At 32.3% G+C, this 21,113-nt stretch overlaps 1 protein-coding gene across 3 annotated transcripts in view; it reads left to right on the top strand.

Moving 5' to 3' along the window:
* The first annotated feature begins 253 nt into the window (after window positions 1-253).
* LOC134716375 (rhotekin-like) overlaps window positions 254-21,113 on the top strand; it is a 34,217-nt gene continuing 13,357 nt past the window's right edge. Inside the window, exons 1-3 of one of the 3 annotated variants that reach the window (XM_063579341.1) lie at window positions 254-385; window positions 4,821-5,078; window positions 20,904-21,097. In XM_063579341.1, coding sequence (XP_063435411.1) covers window positions 269-385; window positions 4,821-5,078; window positions 20,904-21,097 — 569 coding nt within the window. In that variant the 5' untranslated portion in view covers window positions 254-268. Of the gene's footprint in view, window positions 386-4,820; window positions 5,079-10,373; window positions 10,774-14,209; window positions 14,833-20,903; window positions 21,098-21,113 lie in introns of those variants that run through there. The other 2 variants (XM_063579343.1, XM_063579342.1) reach the window with 2 other exon arrangements.

Below are 21,113 nucleotides of genomic sequence, written 5' to 3'. Positions count from 1 at the left end.
AATTGAATTCATGATGACCGTCAGTGAGAGGACACTTCTTCATTTTTTCCTTTTTATAAATTCTAGTTTAGCATTTATTGATGAAATCTAGATTATTTCTCTTTTAATTTGAAAAAAAAGGAAAAAGAAAAATAATTACACTTTACCTTTATATTTACTTGATTAATAATGTTAATTTAAATGTTCTAATGATATTTTTAGACGCGGAGTACATGTGAAAAAAATAAAGAGTTACTTCCCTTAATGCGGGAGCGAGGCTAGTTTCAAAATGTCGGCAAATCGGAAGAGGAAGCGGGATATTCAAGATTGTAGTTTTGATATAGGTTGCGGGATAGGGTTAAAACGACGTAAAAAGACACCACCTCACCCTCCGATTTCAAGAAAGGTACAAATCAATTTGTCTCATTTAAATGACTTGTCGGTTCATGCGGTGTTTTTTTTATGTTGTGTCAAACCATATTATTTGTTTATGTTCAAATAATTTATTGTCAATATAATCTTCTTCTTCTTCTTCTTCCAGTTAAACGGCCGCAATCAACTGTCTGATTATTCTGCCATTGTGTGTTGCGCATGAAAGTCCAAAGAAAATTTAATATATTTACATTTTGTGAAAGTTAAAATCCTATATATACAGGTGCTCATTAAAAACAAGTGTTTATAGGTCTATTTTAGTTAGCCGAGCCTTGAAGCATTCAAGACTCGGAGCGGTGGTAGTTGAAAGTGGTAAGGCATTCCATTCCCGTATAGATTTTGGATATAATGACATTTTCCTTATATCCGTTCTGCAAAGAGGAACCTGGAAACATCCAGTCCTAGTTGTTCTTGATGCTCAGCTTGTTGGAATGAGCCTAGATGTTGCATCTATATTAACTAGGCAGTTAGTAATTTTGTACATCATGCACATCCTTGTTGTTGTTCTTCTCTCTTCTAGTTGTTGCCACTCGAGTTGTTTTATCATGGCGTCTACTGATGATGTGTTACGGTATTTGTTGGTAACATACCTAGCCCCTCTGCGTTGTACCATCTCAATTTTTTTCTTGTTGTTTTGTTGATGGGGGTCCCAGACTGCGCTTGCATATTCTAGTGTTGGTCTGACTAATGACTTGTATGCATTTTCTTTTAGTTGTTTGTTATTGATGTTTAGATATCTTTTTAAGAATCCAATAGTTTTATTTGCTTTTTGGCAGATGTTAAATGTACATGGGTACTCCAATTTAAATCTGAGCTGATTGTAACTCCAAGATATTTTGCATCTGATACTCTTTCCAGTACATGGCCATGAAGGATATAATCATTTGTGATTGGCTTTCTTTTCTTGCTGATGGTCATGACATTGCATTTGTCTGCGTTGAAATTCATGAGCCATCGTTGTTCCCAATCTGATAATTTGTTCAGATCCTCCTGCAGTGTTGTGGTATCTGCATCTGATGTTATTGTAAGATAAATGATTGTGTCGTCAGCAAACAACCGTGTTCTGGATCGAACCCCCTCTGGCATATCATTTATGTAGTAGAGAAAGAGTGCTGGTCCAAGGACTGAACCCTGCTATTGCTATACATGTAGCTACAATGTAGTTCAAAGTATTTTGACACCTTCAGCAGCTTGGACATTGAAAGAGCAAATGTTTTTTTTTAAATTTTTGCTTTGATGCATTCCTATAAAACTAATAAAGACCTGCGCAATGAGTGCATGATAGGCCCATCGCCAACTGGACAACAACTTCTTCTTCTTTCAGTACAGAATCGGACTCTTCTTGAGTGTATAAATGACTCTTGCTCGTGAAATCATGAGGCCTTCCCTCCTCACTTAATAAAAACTATTTACAGGAAAGTTATTTACAAATAAAACTATGTACATCTGGGGTCAAAGGAGTTCTAGATGTGTGAAGCTCCTGTCAAGGCCTCTGGCAGGATGGTAAGGCTGGCCTTGAACTCTTCTAGTGTAGCTGCTGTTGTGGCTTTTTCCGGTAGAGTGTTCCATTCCCTGGTTGATCTTGGGAAGGAGTACCTGTATTGGTCTTTTAAGAGTGCGCTGTTGGTGTATGCGCTGGCCTCATCTGGTCCTGAATCTCCGGGTTTGTAGTAATTTGAGGGGTCAATATCCACCAATCTATTGCAGATCTTGTACGCCATGGTGAGTCGGTCTTTGCAGCAGCGATCTTTTAGAGGCTCCCATTTTAGTCTCTCCATTAAGGAGCTGACACAACCTGGGGATACGTCTTGGTATTCATTGTACACGAACCTAGCTGCCCTTCTCTGTACTTGTTCTAGGTCTTTTTCAATGTTATGTTGGTAAGGGTCCCATACAGTGGAGGCGTATTCCAGGGTTGGTCTGACCATGGTGATGTAGGCGTTAGCTTTGACTTCTGGTTTACACCGTCCTAGGTTCCTTCTCAGAAAGCCTAGTGTCCTCGATGCTTTGGCTACCGTCTGGTTGATATGTGTCTTCCACTGTAGGTCATGGTTTATGGTGACTCCCAGGTCAATTGGGAAGAATTTCAAGCCATTTTTTTTTGTAATTGGGAATTTTCTCCAGGGGAAAAGGCCGAATATCGGCGGTAATTTGAGGCTAACAATATCACTGGAAGTGATTGTTGCTTGACGTCAAAAGGTTATTCGGAGGTGATATAAGGTCATTGGGAGGCAAAATACAGCTAAATACCAAAAATGTAAAGACATTTATTGAAAGGTAGTATACAGTGGAGTCCCCATTGTCTGGCCGGTTGGTGATATCATACATTACCTCGTCACACAAATAGAATCTTTCTTGTAATTGTTTAAACATTCGGAAGGGACAGAAAAATAAAATTGAGAAGTCCAAGAGTAAATTTATATATAGTCTACAATACGATGATTACGGTGCAGTCCAGTGTATCTGTGCACCTCAGACTTATGACTTTACTCCATTCAACAGAATTTCAATTGATAAAACCAACAATTGGATACTATTGTGTTTACACATTCAAAACATTTTTTTATTTTATAAAATCTTCTGTTTGAATGGTTTCACCCTCAAGATTTTGTGTAATGTGTGTACAAAATTAGGGAACCCCTGTATTGAGAGTTCCTCCATGTCTGGTGATTTAGCGCATTTCTTCCAAAAAAAGGCTTATTTTGAATAAAGGAAGAATTTTCTACTAAGAAATATACATGTAGCTGAATTTGAACCTAGCACACTACCAAGGATGCATAGCATAAATTATTTCAATCTGATATGAATTTGACTTAAAGGGGGCCACTAGCTACGAGATCTATAAAAAACTAAAGTAAAATTTTTTTTTGTTCAATCAATAATGAAAGTGAAATAAAATGGTTCAATTTTGTCAAATTAAGCAAAGAAACATTGATAATTACTCATTTACTTGCAAGTGAATTAGTCTACCTCATTAAATCCGTATTCATGTGAACTTCAATTTATCCCCTTGCTAGATTGACAACTCATGCATTGTACGTGTACTGGTTATCTAAAGAAAAAGAATGTCAACAATGAAAGTGAAACTACGGTTAATCATTTGATAACTGATTCAATCCATATAAAATCATTCTTATACAGTTAAAAACAATGAGAAACATAAATTTTTAATCTATAAAATAAACTCAAACAGACCTAAAAAATCCAATTGCATGTGTTGGTTTAATATATTCATATCTTTATTCATGTTTACATCTCTTATATGGTCTTCTGTGGTCAAATCGATAGTTAATTAGATGGCGTCTGGACTAAAATACACACGAAACGAACCTACATATTATCTACCCCCTGCTCTATAAACTGTTTATTTTATACTTTTGGTAGTTTTGATAAATGTTTTACATTATTATAAATCAAATATGAGAATTTGAGTCAAATCGGTGGCCACAAAATTGACAGCTATATAGCTAGTGCCCTTAAAATAAAACATATATGATGATGTAATTATTTTAATGGAAATTGGCCAAATGTTTGGAGTTAATTTTGAACTCTTGAACTTATCAATTTCATTCGTTTTTATCCCTTAATTCCGAAGACTCAAGCAATAACAAGAACTATTACATTTGTGTTACTGTGTTGATATGACGAAATCAGTTAACGCACGGTAGCACTGACTGCACAGACATCGGGGACTCCACTGTAACTATATTTAGCCAATTTCTGCTAAAAAAGTAACATCTTGACTTCTTCTTGTCTCCTTATGAGTGTCCTTTAATGAGAAGCACCATCATGATTTATAGCATATAGGATTATGATATATACACAAATAGTATAAAAAAGAAGATGTGGTATGATTGCCAATGAGACAGCTATCCACAAAAGACCAAAATGACACAAACATTAACAACTATAGGTCACCGTACGGCCTTCAACAATGAGCATAGCCCATACCCCATAGTCAGCTATAAAAGGCCCCGATAAGAATCTTTCCTGTCTTTGTTTTAGTCTTCGGAAAGGCATTGAAAGGACAGAAAAGATTATAATTAATAAGTTCTAGAAAAAAATTATAATAGAAATCCAATGATTAATGATTAAATAAGCCAATTTTCATTTTTAAGTTGTAATCGCCCTGTGGATTACATATTTTTGAGCCCACCATGTGGGCGATAAAAAAAATACTCTCAAATGATGAGTGGGCAACTGCTAGTTTTTAAACCCTGAATTAGACATGATAGCAAACTGACAGATCTCAAGTAAAAAATATTACTGAAAAGATTCAGTTAATTATTGGTTACATACAATTTGCATTAGGTTCTCATCATACCAGGTGAGTTATGCAGGATCCAAGGAGCCTCTAATTTATCATATACTATTTATCGATTTCTAATATATAGTTATTTTTATTACAGGAAAAAGAGAACCTAACTCCCTTTAAGAAACCATTATCCTCATGGAGACCGCCACGACCAATAACACCAGTGTTTACTCCACCGGCACTCAAAAGAAGAAATTCTTTCAAATGTACTCTACAGAGAAGAGTTTCTATGAATGTAATGAAAAAGAAAATGAAGAAATTACAGGACTACTCTCTCCCATCAACAAGATTAAAGACATGTGGGGTAACTGGATACTGCAGTCCTGTTTGTGTTAGTTGTCGTGTTAAAAAGGTAAGATAATATCATATTTTCTGTCACTGAAAAAATATCTAGTCATGGAAATTAGTGCAGATAACATCCTCATTCACAAATTATTTAAATAATCAGAGCATGAAAATATTCACTTTTCTTCAACTAACTGTCTTGAATAGATCTGTACATACATGACATATAGACCTTAACATCCAACGATTCAAATACAATGTAATACAAAAAAATTTGTTATTATACATGTACTTTGCATGTACAAATGTACTATGGAAATGTGCAGTTATGTACACTTGTGATTTTGTGTATCATTATGTGCACTTTAAATTCTTTATACATGAAGAATAATTTTTTATGGTTAATGATTTACATAAAACATTGTAAAATGTCTTTAAATGAGTTATGACATTGGCTTTCTAGGTTGCACTTCTGTAAATTGAGCCACTGATATTTCCCATAGGATCTCTATTAACAGCTTTAACTGTGCCACTTTTAATACTATGGTATGAAGTTTTCATTAAATATCATACCCTTGAGTTGAATAGGAAGTTTCAAAATGCAAATGGTACTAAATTACTATTTTTTTTACAAAGGTCAAAATGTAAGGTTGTGAGGCATATATTTTTCAACATTTATACCCCTTGACTTGTAACTTGAAGAGTTTAAATTTATACAACAGTTATGTACTACCCTTACATTTACTTTGAGTTTTCCAGATAATTCAATTTGTCTGCCATCCAATAGTATTTATACTGATTAATTCCCAAATTGTGTCTCTATGAGACAAAATATGAAGACCCTCATGATCATATCTGGAAACTATCTGGAGGTACAGAATAGAAACATAACAAAATATCTTTGAATATCAAATATCTTTCTAAAAGAGGTGTAGCTTGTGTCAGATCAGCTGTATTTACAAAGTGCAACCTCTAGACAGTGACATATCACACGTAATATTGTGACATAACTTAATAAATTACATGTCATGACAATTTACAAAGGTCACTATATATACATGTATGATGAAAATGCCTGTTCTGAGTTGTGTTAAATGAAAATCATATAAATATATACAAAAAAAGTACTGTGGATTCATTTATTTTCGTGGGTACCAATTTTCATGGATCAAGGAAATCTTGCATGTTCGTGGATATTTGATTTCGTGGTTTTTCAAAAGTTTGCATACAAGCCTATAGAAAATTTGTCTTTCGTTGAACATTGCATTTCGTGGTTCACCTTTACCCACGAAAACCACGAAAATTGGTATCCAACGAATAATAATGAATCCACAGTAACATGATAAGTTTTCAAAATTTAAATGATGAAATAGAATTGCAGCATTATATAATTACTCAATAATGTTCAATACAAGATTCAATATTTGAACATTATTAACACCGTGTTTTTTTTTTTAATAATTCACATTCCTGTTTGTTGACCTTTACTTATCGCTTATATTTACACCTTTCAACTGCTTCATACAAATGACATTTTATAATAATAAGAATTTAACTGTTTCTGATTTCTCAGTTGGTGAAAACACCTCCGTTCACAATAATGTTATCCTTCCACCATCTTAAACAATTGTCAGGCGTCAAGTTTGTTGTATGTTGGATATGGATACATGTAATGTAAGCAATTTTTAAAATCAAATTTTTCTAAAATTTTTGAAAATGATCATTTCTGAATTTTAAGTATCCTAATTCCTTGTAAACAGCCAAAATTTGTTAGTTTTGTATTTCAAACATTTACTTTTTGTCTTTTGTTTGATATGTTACTGAATTTTGGCATTTGAATGACTCCAGCAAGACAAAGGTTATAAGATTCTGATGAACAATAAAGAAATTGTATTAACAATAGTGTCTGTCAAACTGTAATGAATGGTTGGTAATCAATAATTACATGTAAAACTATGTTGTTCATTGCAAGCTGTGACAAGATAAGGTGTAAACTTCAGAAATATCCTTAATTCAGCTAAAAGTAAGGATATAAGGACTAGGTACATTGTATGCTTGACCATGAGGCAACTATTCGTTAGAGAACAAGGGATGTTTATGTATGCCACTAGATGTTATCGTACATCCTTCAACAATGAGCATAAACCCTTACCATATACAAATGTACATGTAGCATTTAAGTTGAACAAAGCCCTGACATGACAAAATGTTCAAAACTTGTACTTGTTTGGCTTTATAAATATTTTGATATGAGTGTCACTAATGAGTCTTATGTAAACGAAATGCGTGTCTGGCATACTATATTTTAATCCTGGTACCTTTGATAACTGTTCAAAACATGTATGTATTTCAAACAGCAAACGACAAATGATAAATTTGGATTACCTCCCTTACACTGATGGTAATTATGGTTGAAAACTCCATCTGTCCATTGGATATTTGAATTGAGATTTTGACCATATCTTGAGGGAAAGAAAAAAGTATTATTTTTTTTGCCAAAAGAGGTGTGGGGTGGGGGGTAAAACAGTTTTTTAAATTTTTTTTCCAGGTAAAGGGGGTCAATTCTCAACAGGCTACAGCTAAGTGTTTTAGGGGGAGGGGGGGTCAATTGCAACAGCATTACTAACTTACTTAGGTCATTGGGAGCAACAGCATGGTGTATTGCATAATAGCAAAAACATGAATGTAAATTCAAATCTTATATAATAAACAATTCTAAGTTCTTGGACAATAGTTATTTTGTGTCAGAAACCTTTTATATTTCAAATATTTTTATATCAATCCAAATTCAGACCTGTATCAAGCACGATTATTGTGCCCAAACTGTTCAGGGTTGGACCTCTGTGTTGGTCCTCAATGCTCTTCAACTTCGTACTTCATTAGGCCTTTTTAACTTTTTTGGATTGGAGCGTCACTGATGAGTCAGTCACTCTTTTGTAGACAAAACGTGTGTCTGGTGTATATACTAAATGTTGTCCTGGTATCTATGATGAGTTTATTTATCCAGCTTAGTAATATTGCAATCTAATTGAAATATTAAAAATCCAAAATATTCTCTAATAATACCATGCTTTCATACATTTTATAACCAAACAAAGATATTACTTGAAAAAAGCTATTTTTAATAGAAACTCTACATTTTTGAAGAAATCTGAAAATTGATTTATTAATAGATTTAAAGAAAAATCAGAAACTGACAGAGAAGTTTTGCCTGTAAAAAGTTTACATTGTTTTTGATATCCATGTGACCTGACAGTCATGTACAGTTGTAATACAATACTTCAGGACAGGATATTGTCCATGTAGTTAAACATTTATCACTTTAATAATAAGAATCATGTCATTATGACTAACTAAATAAGAAATTTTATACTAAGTGCTCTGTTTTAAAAATAGGAAAAGCTAAGAATTACGATTATTGATCATTTTTTTTTTTTTTATTTGGAATGATTTTTATTTTCTGAGTTACATATATAATTATTCTTTTTTTTTTATTATTAAAAATCAATCCACATTTGATTTTCTTTTTATATTGACTGCCCAACCATTAAGTAAGCATCTAGTATCCATATGAATAAGACAGTTTGCCACCGTCTACTTTTGTACTGATTATTGTCCATTTACTCATAAAAACCTTTTAATTTTTAGACAACTGAGCTACTCTTGGAATCAAACTTGGCCACAAGCATGGTTGTGGTATCTAGTTTAATTTTTAATATCAGGGTTGCTTTCAATATTGTAGCAGCTACATTTTGTACATAGCTGCTTAATATCAATATCTATGCAGCAGCAAGGCCAAATACATGTTCAATAGTCATAAATCTATGTAACACTACGTAGCTGCTAGGATATTGAACACAACTCTGATGACCATGCATATGCTAAAAATAGAAAAAGTGGTAAAATACAAGTTTGTCTGTAATCATAGAAACAGCTATTGATAGAGAAAATATGTCAGGAGCAGAATTATGTTTTCCCCTCTCATTTTGAAGACTAATAGTAAAAGATAGAAACTTTGTACTTTATGTTTCTGTAATATTAGCAAAAATCTAATTATTAGCAAGAACAGAGATCTACAAGTAAGTCAATATTTCCGTATATTTTCTTTATAGGTAAATACATGTAACAATTTTATTAATATATTGCCTTATATGTCTATTTGTAACTTGGAAACTTTAATAGATAGATATAAATTTACTTAGAAAAAATAGTCAGAGAACAAGTCAACATGGCCCAAACTTTATGTCAATGTCTAATTTCTAAAACATGATGTTTTGTGTGTGTGTTTTGTCTTTTTAAGTTTTATCTTGAAAAGTGTAATAGATAGATACAAAATTGAAAAGGCAAACTAGGTAAGCATAGGAGTTATTCCCCTTAAATGAACATGTTTACCCTTTTCTGTGTTTTGAACAAAAAAACTTCAGAATAAAATTGAGAATGGAAGTATAAAGGAATGTGTCAAGAGGTCAACCCTTTGACCAAAGAGCAGACAACAGCGGAAGGCCACCATTATGGGTCTTCAATACATTGAGAAAATTCAGCATCCGGAGGCGTGCTTCAGCTGGCCCCTAAACAAAAATGTATACTAGTTCAGTGATAATGGACTTCATTCTAACTTTGAAATATATAAAAAAAAAAAAAAAAAAAAATCATACAAGACTAACAAAGGCAAGAAGCTCCTGACTTGGGACAGGTGTAAAAATGCAGGGGGGTTAAACATGTTTTTTGAGATCTCAACTCTCCCCTATACCTCTAGCATTTACATGTATAGATGATTCTCAATATCTTTATTTCAATAATACTTTTTGATGTTTGAATTCAAGAAGCTTTCAGTAGGCTTCTCATTCCTTCTCTTTTTCATAATATCAAAATACTGAGTATTGGAGATATTTGACCCTGATAAATTGTGTAATACACAACGAAGCTTAGAAGTCCTGAGGGAGATTTGATAGTTTCCTGATACTGAGTAGATCTTAAGTTAATTAATATTGACAAGATAAATATACATCATCCTTTACAAGAGGCCAAGCTATTCAAATTGTATGTCCTTTCTTCAACTTTATGCAACCTCTTTAAAAAATGATAAACTATACATATTTTTTAGTTGTTTTTGTGTTCAAACAGCAAGGGAAATTGCACAGTAAATGAAAAATAGATTTTCCTTAGATTTTTTTCTCTTTTGAAAACTATACATGTTTTATAAAATGGCAAAGGTATTAATCTGAAAATTGTATGTAAAATTATTTTTCTGTGGCCTTATAAAATCTGCCTGTATTAGTCACATAGACTCACATGTTATAAGTACATTTGGGAATACAATTAAACATAAATGACCCATTGAACAGAAGTAGTAATTTGATTTAATGTCAGAATGTCACTTTTCTTCTGTCCTATCTTTATCCATGTAATTTTATTTTAAATGATTAAACACATGAAAATGAAAAACTGATGTTAGAGTGGAAATTTGATCTGTTGAAGAAGCAATTGATCCAAACACACAGGAGTGCTGGCTGACATTGATTTTTATTCCTATACCATTTCCCTTATAGTGGCACACGTGGTATATGTCTGAAAGTCTTTGTGTATATTATTTTCAAAAATGACTGAATTTGTATACTATGATTTGTGATTATAAAGATCATGTGGATAGAGTGTAAATATGTTGATGAATTGATGTCCAAATTTCTTGTTGTGACATGGTTAACATAATGTCGTAAATTATGTCAGGAATTGATAAACACAAAATACTTCTGCAAAACTGGGTAAGTATCTTTTGTATTTCATAGTATTGCATGATGCAATCTCATCAGTTTTAATTGAAGCTTTTTAATTGATGAAGCTGTTTTCTTGATAAAGGTTAAGAATTGCATTAACTAAAGAGGGAGGCGGGGAAAGGATTACTCTAGTGGAAACATTGATTATTTTATATTTATGTCAGTGATTATACAGTAAATGTGAAGTAATGTTTTAAATCTCTGATGGTTTTTGTTATCTTCCATTAGACTAATGGTTGTGATTTACAAGAATAGAGTTTCCTCTTTTATAGTCAGAACTTTATTAGCAGGAAACTAAAAAAAAATTAAAAAAATTCTACTGTCAATAAATTATATGATGCTTGATAACCAATTATTCTGAACTTTCCTTCTGGCATATGTCTGCTGACTGCTAAATTAGGTTGACTTATATCATTGACTGAAATAGAAAGTCCTATCATGTGATTTTTTCATTTACTATGCATATTAGTCTGTAGAATTGTTCATTGACCAGTATTGAGCACACTTTTAGCTTAGTCATTGTGAATTATTTCCATCTTTTGTCATCTGTATTCATCATTATCAGTCCTTGTTTTCAACTTTAACCTAAATCTGTCCTCTAAAATTGCTGAGCAAATTAGAGCCAAGTTTTTTTTATGCCCCACCTACGATACCACCTACGATACCACCTACGATAGTAGAGGGGCATTATGTTTTCTGGTCTGTGCCTCCGTTCGTTCGTTCGTCCATTTGTTCGTTCGTCCTGCTTCAGGTTAAAGTTTTTGGTCGAGGTAGTTTTTGATGAAGTTGAAGTCCAATAAACTTGAAACTTAGTACACATGTTCCCTATGATAAGATCTTTCTAATTTTAATGTCAAATTAAAGTATTGACCCCAATTTCATGGTCCACTGAACAAAGAAAAAGATGGTGTGAAGCTCTGACAGGTTAAAGTTTTTGGTCAAGGTAGTTTTTGATGAATTTGAAGTCCAATCAACTTGAAACTTCAGTACACATGTTACCTCAGATATGATCTTTCTAATTTTAATGCCAAATTAAAGTATTGACCCCAATTTTACGGTCCAGTGAACATGTAAAATTATAGTGCGAGTGGGGCATCCGTGCACTATGGACACATTCTTGTTCCACAATCATACATGGGGAATTTAGTTTTAAAAAATGTATCAAAAGATTCTGTCTACTATCCAACATGGCCACCAATGCTAAAAATAGAACATAGGGTGAAAGATTCAAGTATTCATTAATATCAATTCATATATTCATTCAGAAATATCAAATTGTCAGCTGACTACTTATAAGAGTTATTGACCTTTTAACCAAAACTATAAGCTACATGTTTTAAATAAGAAAAACACACTTTAGCACAACAAATTTGAACTGATTTGTGTCAGGTTTTTTTTTTTGGGGGGGAGTCTGTCAAGAAAACCATCCAGTAAAGTCATTGGTTAATTGACCCCCTAAGGAGTTATTGCCCTTTATAGTCAATTTTTAACAATTTTCACAAAATGTTTAAATTTTCACTAACATTTTCCTCTGAAATTACTAGGCCAAGTTCATTATAGATAGAGATAATTGTAAGCAGCAAGATAGTTTAGTAAAGTAAGATCTACAAACACATCATCATCACCAAAACATGAATCCATCTGTATCCTTTGTTTATTATTCACATTAACCAAGGTGAGCGACACAGGCTCTTTAGAGTCTCTAGTTTTATTATATTATTTGTGATAACAGGTGTGATTTGAGCCGGATGGTCCCTTCCAGATAACCCCAGTTTAAGTTTCTTTGTTATGCATGCTTTCCTTTGTTCTATAACATTTTGGCGGGAATGTTAAATTCACTATAAAACTTATAATTAATTCTACTGAAATGACTATCTATCAAAATTCACGTAGAAACAATCCAGTGTATATGCTGGAATTCGAACTCAAGACATTTAGCATATCAAGCCACGACACATACCACTACACCAGGACTACTGGATACGAACTAATAGTAATTTGACATACTATACTTAAAGGAAGCAAGATCTTTTTATAAGTGGTGTGAGTTGTCATACCTTTATTCAGTGGGGTTTTAACCTTTTTCGTTAATAAGTGAGTTTTCAGACTGATCATGCTGATTGTTCAATTTGATTTTACAGTTTTTCAAAAGTGGGGCGAGTTGGTAAACAAGAGTGGGGCGATTTATTTTATAAAGTGTCAATACAGTGTGGGCGGATTGGCAAGTGGGGCGAGTTTATATTGTTTGATATCTACTCATTGTGTTTTGGGGTCAGAAAGGGTATACATCATAAAGTAATTTATTAAGTATTTTTTAATGGTTGTGTGGCATTCTAAACTAGATTTTATGAATTGTAAATGTTTTTAGGTCTAATCTAAAACAGCTGGGATGTAAAGAAGTTATCCAACAAGGACTTGGTGTGTCAGTGTTAGATCACCATCTGGCCTGCGGCCATCAGGGTGATCTTACACTGACACACCAAGTCCTTGTGGGATAACTATTTAAATAAAAGGTTTACACAATGCATGTTATTTATATATTCCTTACAAAGGAGTGTGAATTTTAATAAACCCCGGTAATATAAGTATGTTTAGTATGTTTTAATCCTATTATTCATAATCTTTTCCTTGCTACCTTTCATTATTGTATTTTTGGTTTTCCTATATCATAATGCATGTTAACATACAATTAAGTTTATAAAGGTTTAACCTAAATTTATTGCTAAAGGCTAAAAGGAAACATTTGAATATATCTTAAAATTACCTACATCAAAGTTGTAAGTCTCAACTCAGGTGATATAATATTAGCAAAGGTGTATTTACTATTTCCCCCTAAGGTGCCCCAGTGACAAGCACATGTAAACATACACAAAGGATTAGTTATCATCTTTGTGTGGGTCAATAAACCCAATCAATGCCAGTGGAGTACCTGTCCCAGGTAGCTGGACAATTAATCACTCATTAATACACTTAATTAACACTATAATCAGCTGGAAAGACAATGGGTGATATACTGTAGATATAGTATCATTGGGGTACTTTTAAAATTTCTGTTTCTAATGTCAGAGATGGAATTATTGATTTTGTTTACAATGATGTACAGACAACTTTAAAAAGATTTGGATTTAATGGTTTATATGTAAACCTTGAGAACAGTATTGTACATTGAATGGATGGAAACAGATGTATAAGCTGACAGTGTACAAAATATGAAGACTACCTCAGACAGTTAATGGAATTCTAATTATTCTTCAGCATCTGTGTCCTCAACTTTGACCTTTCATTGAGCATCTCATGCTTGTCAAACCAAGGATGTCTGTAATTCAGGATTACAAAAAACATTTGGATAAGAGTTTAAATTATTATTTAAATGGATGACAGATAAGCGGTAGAATTAATATATCAGGCGTCATAATAATCATATACAAATTTATGATTTAGGTGAACATTGTTTTTGTTAAATATTTAATTAACTTATTGATAAAAAGTTTACCAGGTGTTTGTGACCAAAGACCTAAGTACAAGATTAAAAACTGACGATTTTGAATATTGATATTTGTAAAAGGTAAAAAGTCATTACATATTCATAGTTTTATGACAAACCGACTGTTAACTCATTCACTTTGGATTTAAATGGCTTTATCAATGGGAAGTTTTACTGTTGACCTGTCATTCATGTAAAGGATACAAACAGATTGAACAACGATTTCACTTTCTACAGTTGGTAAAAGTTTGGCTACTATTGCCGATACATATGTGGGAAACATATAATACAATGTGTTATAAGTGTGCTATGAATGAGAATTTAAAGTATTAGTGGTTAATTGAAGGAAAAATTGGATTTTTATTGAATTTTAAAAAACCTTGGTACACTATGGGGTAAGATAATTGCGATTCCTCAGAATGGATAAGTGTTTACCGTTATTAGAGTTGAGACGGAGTAATAGTAAGAATGGGGAGACAAAGCTTAGTGAGGACATCACATCTCCCCTTATCTTGGAGGACATGAGTCTGTTCTATTTTAGACAACTAGCTGCTAGTCTACAGGTGAGCTATTGATTTCAATGAGACCAGGTCTGAAGTATTATCATTATTCAAACAAAACGATTATTGATGAAAAAATATTTATCTTTAAAAATTGAAAGAGATTGACCCTAGCTATAGTCATTCAGAACCAGGTTGAAAAAATGTTCGAATGAAATGTTACAAGAAAGGGACAGAAGATACAAGAAGGATATTCAAATTCATAAGTAAAAAACAAACTGACATGTTGTGATGTCAACAAGCTTAGACACAGGGGGAGGGAGTTATTGGCTCCTTAATATATAGACTAAAAATAGGTGTTTGTAATGCCATGTAATCTATATGTACATGTTGATATTTATGTTCTCTCTATGTTAAATGAACGAGATTAGATAATGATTAACCCTGCTATCAGATATACAGGTACATATATCACAGGATTAACACCTGTCTTACTGATCATGTCAAAGTTGTTAGGTTATTCCACCTTCTATTTCCCTATCAGTGAAACTGAAACCTAGACAACTTATCATTATATCTCACTACTGTTTTTTTGCTAGAAACTGGTATACACCTAATACTTGAATGATAGTTGTTACTTAATGAATTAAACAGTACATTAACATTGCTGAAGGTCATACTGTTTATGAGTAAATATATTTTAGTATGAGGTATCCTTACATTGACATAACACCTACATGTAAAGACTTATTCCATTTCCAAACTGAATGTATGAATATGGGTTTCTATGTAGACAATCTGCTATCCAGAAAGAACCCATGTAATTTCATTTCACTGACCTTTACTCTTTGAAAACTACTTTAAAAAAGTAAAATACAGAAAAATCTGAATCAAATATCTGCCAGCTTCCCATTGCAGTAGCAATGGACTCCCGCAAATCCAATAAGGAAGAAAAAATTCAAAAGATAAGATATTTCAAGAGCCTTTTTTAACCAAGGCCTTTCTGACTGCAGGCTAACTTAGGCTATTTTGAAAGACTGCTTTATCTAACATTTGATGGAACTTATTTTTTCCTGGCAATTGCTGTGGAAAGCATCTTCATCACTTATCAATCTTTCACTCTTCACACATAACCCTCTCATCAGGCCATTTAGTATTTATTCAGAGCAGAATGCATTATTGTATTTATTGGACTACTATACATGTATCTGTGAATACTGATGTTGTCTTTACTTGTACTTCAGTAGAAAGTATATGTAGTTTAAATGTCTACCTGACAATATTAACACCTACACCCACTATTACTAAGTAATTTGACCATTAGATCTTTAGTTCATTCACATGTCAGACTGTAACATATAATTATCTGTAACCATCAGTAAATTATTGTATTGTAGATCAGTCAGGTAGAAAACCATCATATCCGTTACCTATGATAAATTCATGGTAGTACTATTTGTGGTTGTTTGCTCGATTTGTGGTTTCCTAAACACCAGGTAATAGGTATAACCAAGTAATTTACAAACAGATGAGCACCTGTTTAATGTACTATACCTTTCTGTTTTGTAGGGAGCTTCTACATGTTCTAAAAGGTCTTCATTTAAATTGAAATCTGAAAAGGGAAATTGAATCTTTTGATAATGTCAGAGATTTGCAGTAGATCTGTTGATTTCATAATATTCCACAGGTTGAAAAAATGGTTAGAACTATGAATGAGCAATATTTAATATAAAAAAATAAATAAAAAAGAATGATTTATTGTACATGTATAAGTTGTTTTGTATTATGGTTTTACACAAGTTTTTATAGATGAAATACATGTACGAGTATCATTTTTTTGCCAAACTAATGAGGTGTGCATAAATGTTAAAAATCAAATTAGTTACAGCTCATTTAAGGACAGTATTTTTTAAAGAGCTCTGGTCATAAAGATAAAGAGCCTTTATCAAAGTGTATACATATTAGCCTGGTACAATCGTGTACATAAAGTTTATATGATGTGGTTTCCATATATAGTGGTTATTGTTTGTTGACACAATAAGTTATAGACAGCCTGAGACAGGATAAATACCCAGGAATGACTCACTATAGTTATGTCAATACAATGATTCACTGCAGCCAACAACAACCTGTGAAAACTTATCAAATCTTTATGTAATGAAATGATGTTAAAAATGTGTTGCATCTTGAACTGTAATTATACTGATGCTGAATTGCTGCACCAAGATTTTTATCTTACAATATATCTTACCTCATTTCTGTAACATCTGTAGTTAGCATAGATTTATAGATAAAGAATTCTAAAGGCTATCCAGTTCTCTTGTATAGATCTTTTTCACAGGCATCAACAAATTTGTTTACAATTTCAAAAAAAGATAATTCAAATGTATTAATGAAATCCTGTATTTAAAGGATATGCTTAAATTTTTTTTATCAGCATTTTTTTGCCGCTAGAAAGTCAGGACCCCATATATCTAAAAGGTCACTCAGATAACTAATTAAGGGTCCCAGACTCCCTACATCTTCAATTACATATTTTGAATATATATTTATAGTGAATGACTATTATTCATTTTGATGCTGCATTCACTTAAAGGGATAGTAGCTACGATTTCACTAAAATTTGACTTAAACTAAAAGTGCTGAATATTTTTAATATATTTTAAAAGAACTTGCACATTTGATAAAATTCATTTTAAATAGATGAGAAAGTAAAGAGAGTGTGGAAGCAATGAAATGTATTTATAGATATTTGTCATAGGACACATTCTATTTCCTTATTTGTAACACTATAAATTGTATTAGTAAGCAGATTAAAGCTGGAAATTGAATGCATTATCGGGCTTATTTACTAATTGAATAATTGGACATGATGTGTTTTAAGAAGTATTGATTGTACATTGTATACTTTCATGTACATGTACATTGTATTTTGTAGTGAATATGAAAGCTTGACAAGACCAGAAGAATCGCATGAGCTCTAAAAATATTTTTATCCGGAAAAAAAGTAATCTACTGCATTATACATTGTAGTACATGTACCATTAATATTCTTCAAATCCATGCACTAACACAGCATGAAACTGTCTGCAATACTATTCTAAAATACTTAACTGTCTGTATTCAGACCATTCAGTCTGTGCCAAACTATTTTAATTAAGAGTTTGTCTGACTGAAAAAGAAATTTGTGCTTTTCTACTAAAATATTGAACCGAAAAATCTTAAAAGTTCTGTCTGATCAAATGAATTATTGTCTGACATTTTTGTTGTCAGACAGAGTTAGGAATACACTGCCATTGTTGAAAAAATCATGTGAACATAGATGACATCACCACACAAACATGACAAATGCTTTAAAATTTGGAAATTTTGTAAAAAAAAATTTAATTCCTTATCATACAGTCACATGTTCAATATTTGCTTTTCCTCAAGATTACTTTTGACATACATGTACATGATTTTGGACACCAAGTACTGAGTAACATATATGGCAACTGATAATGTCTTTGTGTTTGTCCTTGGTTTATTATAATTCAAAGTACTTGTTATTTGTGGGTGGTCAATTCTTGTCAGATACAAAGTAATTGAAGTCCATGTGATGTCCCCCCATGTATGGAAGTAGCTGAATTCAGCTGTTGTCAATATTATGATTTAAATTATATTTATTGTCAATAAAAAGTTCCTGTTTACAAGTAAAAGATAATGTTTAATATTTGTATAACCTTAAGATCAAGCCCTTTAAATTTGTTTATATGCTTGAAACATTTTGTACTTCAGACATCAGAAATTAAATGGGTAATAAATTATTGCAATTTTCATTTAAAAAGAACATACCTTCATTGTATACAAAATATAGACATTGATTTTGTTCATGCTTGAAGCTTATTTCATTATAATGATTTTTTTAATTTCGAGTGCCGTTAACCCCATAGAATTGTTAGTACTGTGAAATACAAATAACTAGTACGAATAAGATAGTATCATTTTCTGTAGTATGGACTTTACTCTTTATAACTTGTATTACAGTTTTTAAACATCTTGTCAGTATGAAATCATGGGAGAATAGTGTCCAATATATCACATATATATCAGGTTTATCATATGAAGTAGTGTTATTGATTGAATATCATACTTTACACTAGAATATTGTATGGTTGTATTCCTTAAACATCTGCATCTGTCTAATATATATATTGAAATCCAATATTTTTGGTTAATTAAAAAAGTATAAAAGTTTAAATTCAATATGCATCTCCATCTTTTCTAATTTTCATGCATATCACTTAATAATCAGTTTATACTCCCTCCAGTCCCCCCTGCTTTTTTCTGACAATCAAAGCTTTAAAATTGGGATATATGGTCCAAACCATACCCGTAGCCAGGGGGGGTTCGGGGGTTCGGACGAACCCCCCCCCCCTTGAAAACAAATAAGCACTGTTAAAGTCGATGTTCTGTTCCAATTGTTACTGTTAAAGTCGAGTTTGTGAGTCAAACGAACCCCCCTTTGGAAATTCTTGGCTACGGGAATGACGGGCCTGCAAACCCCCACTTTTTATCATGGGTTTGAACCCCCTTGTATAAATTGCTGGTTCCACCTCTATGAAGAATCAATTTGTCAATGCTGCAATCACAGTAAATACACAGTAACAGAGGACAAATCTTTTATTTATGAATGAGAACAGGATGACTATCTGGACAAATTACATTCATCTTCTATCTGTTAACACTTGTCATTTTACTAATACACTATTACAAATATCAGAATGTTTGAAAACTTGTAATCAGGTTACAAGGAATACAAAGTGAAAAATGTCAAACAAATTAATCTCCTTTACTTGTACCAGTTATTTAAATGCTGAGCCAAGTAGTTTAGTCTTCTATTTTCTATAGATATGCAAATCAAATAAAAAGATGGATTTTAAAGAAATTATGATAACAAGAACTATATAAGTGATGCACATCTTGTTTGAGGCTATGTGAACCATATTTATCCTTGACATGGTGTTTGTTAATAATTCATAAGCTTCCTTGATCTTTTATGTTGCCGCTGGTAGCTACAAATAAAGGAAATGTTATCAGGATTTATAAAGTGATATCAGAATTCAATTCAGGTATCATAACAGTGTTATCACTGTGACCTATGGCACATGTATGGTGTAAAGTTTAAAGGTATATGGATAAGAATACAAATGATTTGTTGTACAAAATGAAATGATCTAAAAATATAAATGAAGTGGAAGTTCTGATAAAATATATAAAAAATAAAAGTTAGTATGGGCTTTACTCATTGTTGAAGATAGTTCGGTGACCTGTAGATTATAGTTGTTATTTTTTGTGTCATTTGGTCTCTTGAGAAGAGTTGTCTCATTGGCAATCATACCACATCTTCTTTATTATATTGTTAGCAACTATTATCATGCTTGATGTTCAGACAACTTTTTTTTAAGTGATTTTTTAGGAGTAAAGAAGACTTTAGTTCATAAATTTATCATTTAGCTTGCAGCTTTTGAAGAGCTGGGCATTTTTTTTCTCAGAGAGAAGTCTTGACACGAATGGTTTAACTTTAAGGACACCCTTGGCTTGAAGGGCAACAGTTTTAGAGCATTTTTTTTATATAGATTTAAAGGCAATTTTACAGTTAATTTCTGTGGATTTTGTCTTTTGATTGAAATGGTGTTGATATTTGGTCTGAAAAACCTATGGTGGTCATTTGACCTGTAAATAACTTATTGTCTTTCATGAAAAGTTGTTAAATTATTTAATTAGACAGCTGGTAATGTATTTTAATCAGCTATAAGCCTTAGTTGTATCAGTCTAATTTTGTTTAAATAACAACTGTAAGAAGATGTTATAAATTTACACCAAATATGAGGTCTGAACTTAATGAGGCCTTTAATTTCCTAAGGTGTGATGACAAATAAGCCATTGTAAGCATTAATTATTTGTATTCTCTTCTATTAATTGTCCTGATCTTTTGTAGACAGAATCTGTTAAAATCAAGATGAAGAAAAAAAAATTTCATAAAAAGGTTCAAAGTTTAGGCCATGCTACTGTTTGCTATAATGAGTTAATATATTAGTTTCATTTTTTGACATCAGATATGTTGTTTAATAATTTGTGTTTTTGTTTTGTAGGACCATGACTTACAGCAGAAAATTGACCATGAGATTAAGATGCGAGAAGGAACGACCAAACTACTGGCAGCTTCTAAACATCCAGCACAACTACTGGAAGCTGCTCGTAACCTGCTTACCTCAAACCATCGCATTATGGCGTTCATGTCAGAACTACAGAAAAGGAAAACAGCTCAGGTTTTAGGTAGACAAACGTAAGTCTTACATTAT

Source organism: Mytilus trossulus, chromosome 4 (genome assembly GCF_036588685.1).
Source record: "Mytilus trossulus isolate FHL-02 chromosome 4, PNRI_Mtr1.1.1.hap1, whole genome shotgun sequence".
Classification (NCBI taxonomy): Eukaryota; Metazoa; Mollusca; class Bivalvia; order Mytilida; family Mytilidae; genus Mytilus; species Mytilus trossulus.
Note: the sequence above shows the minus strand (reverse complement) of the source record. Positions and strands in the feature narration are given on the sequence as shown.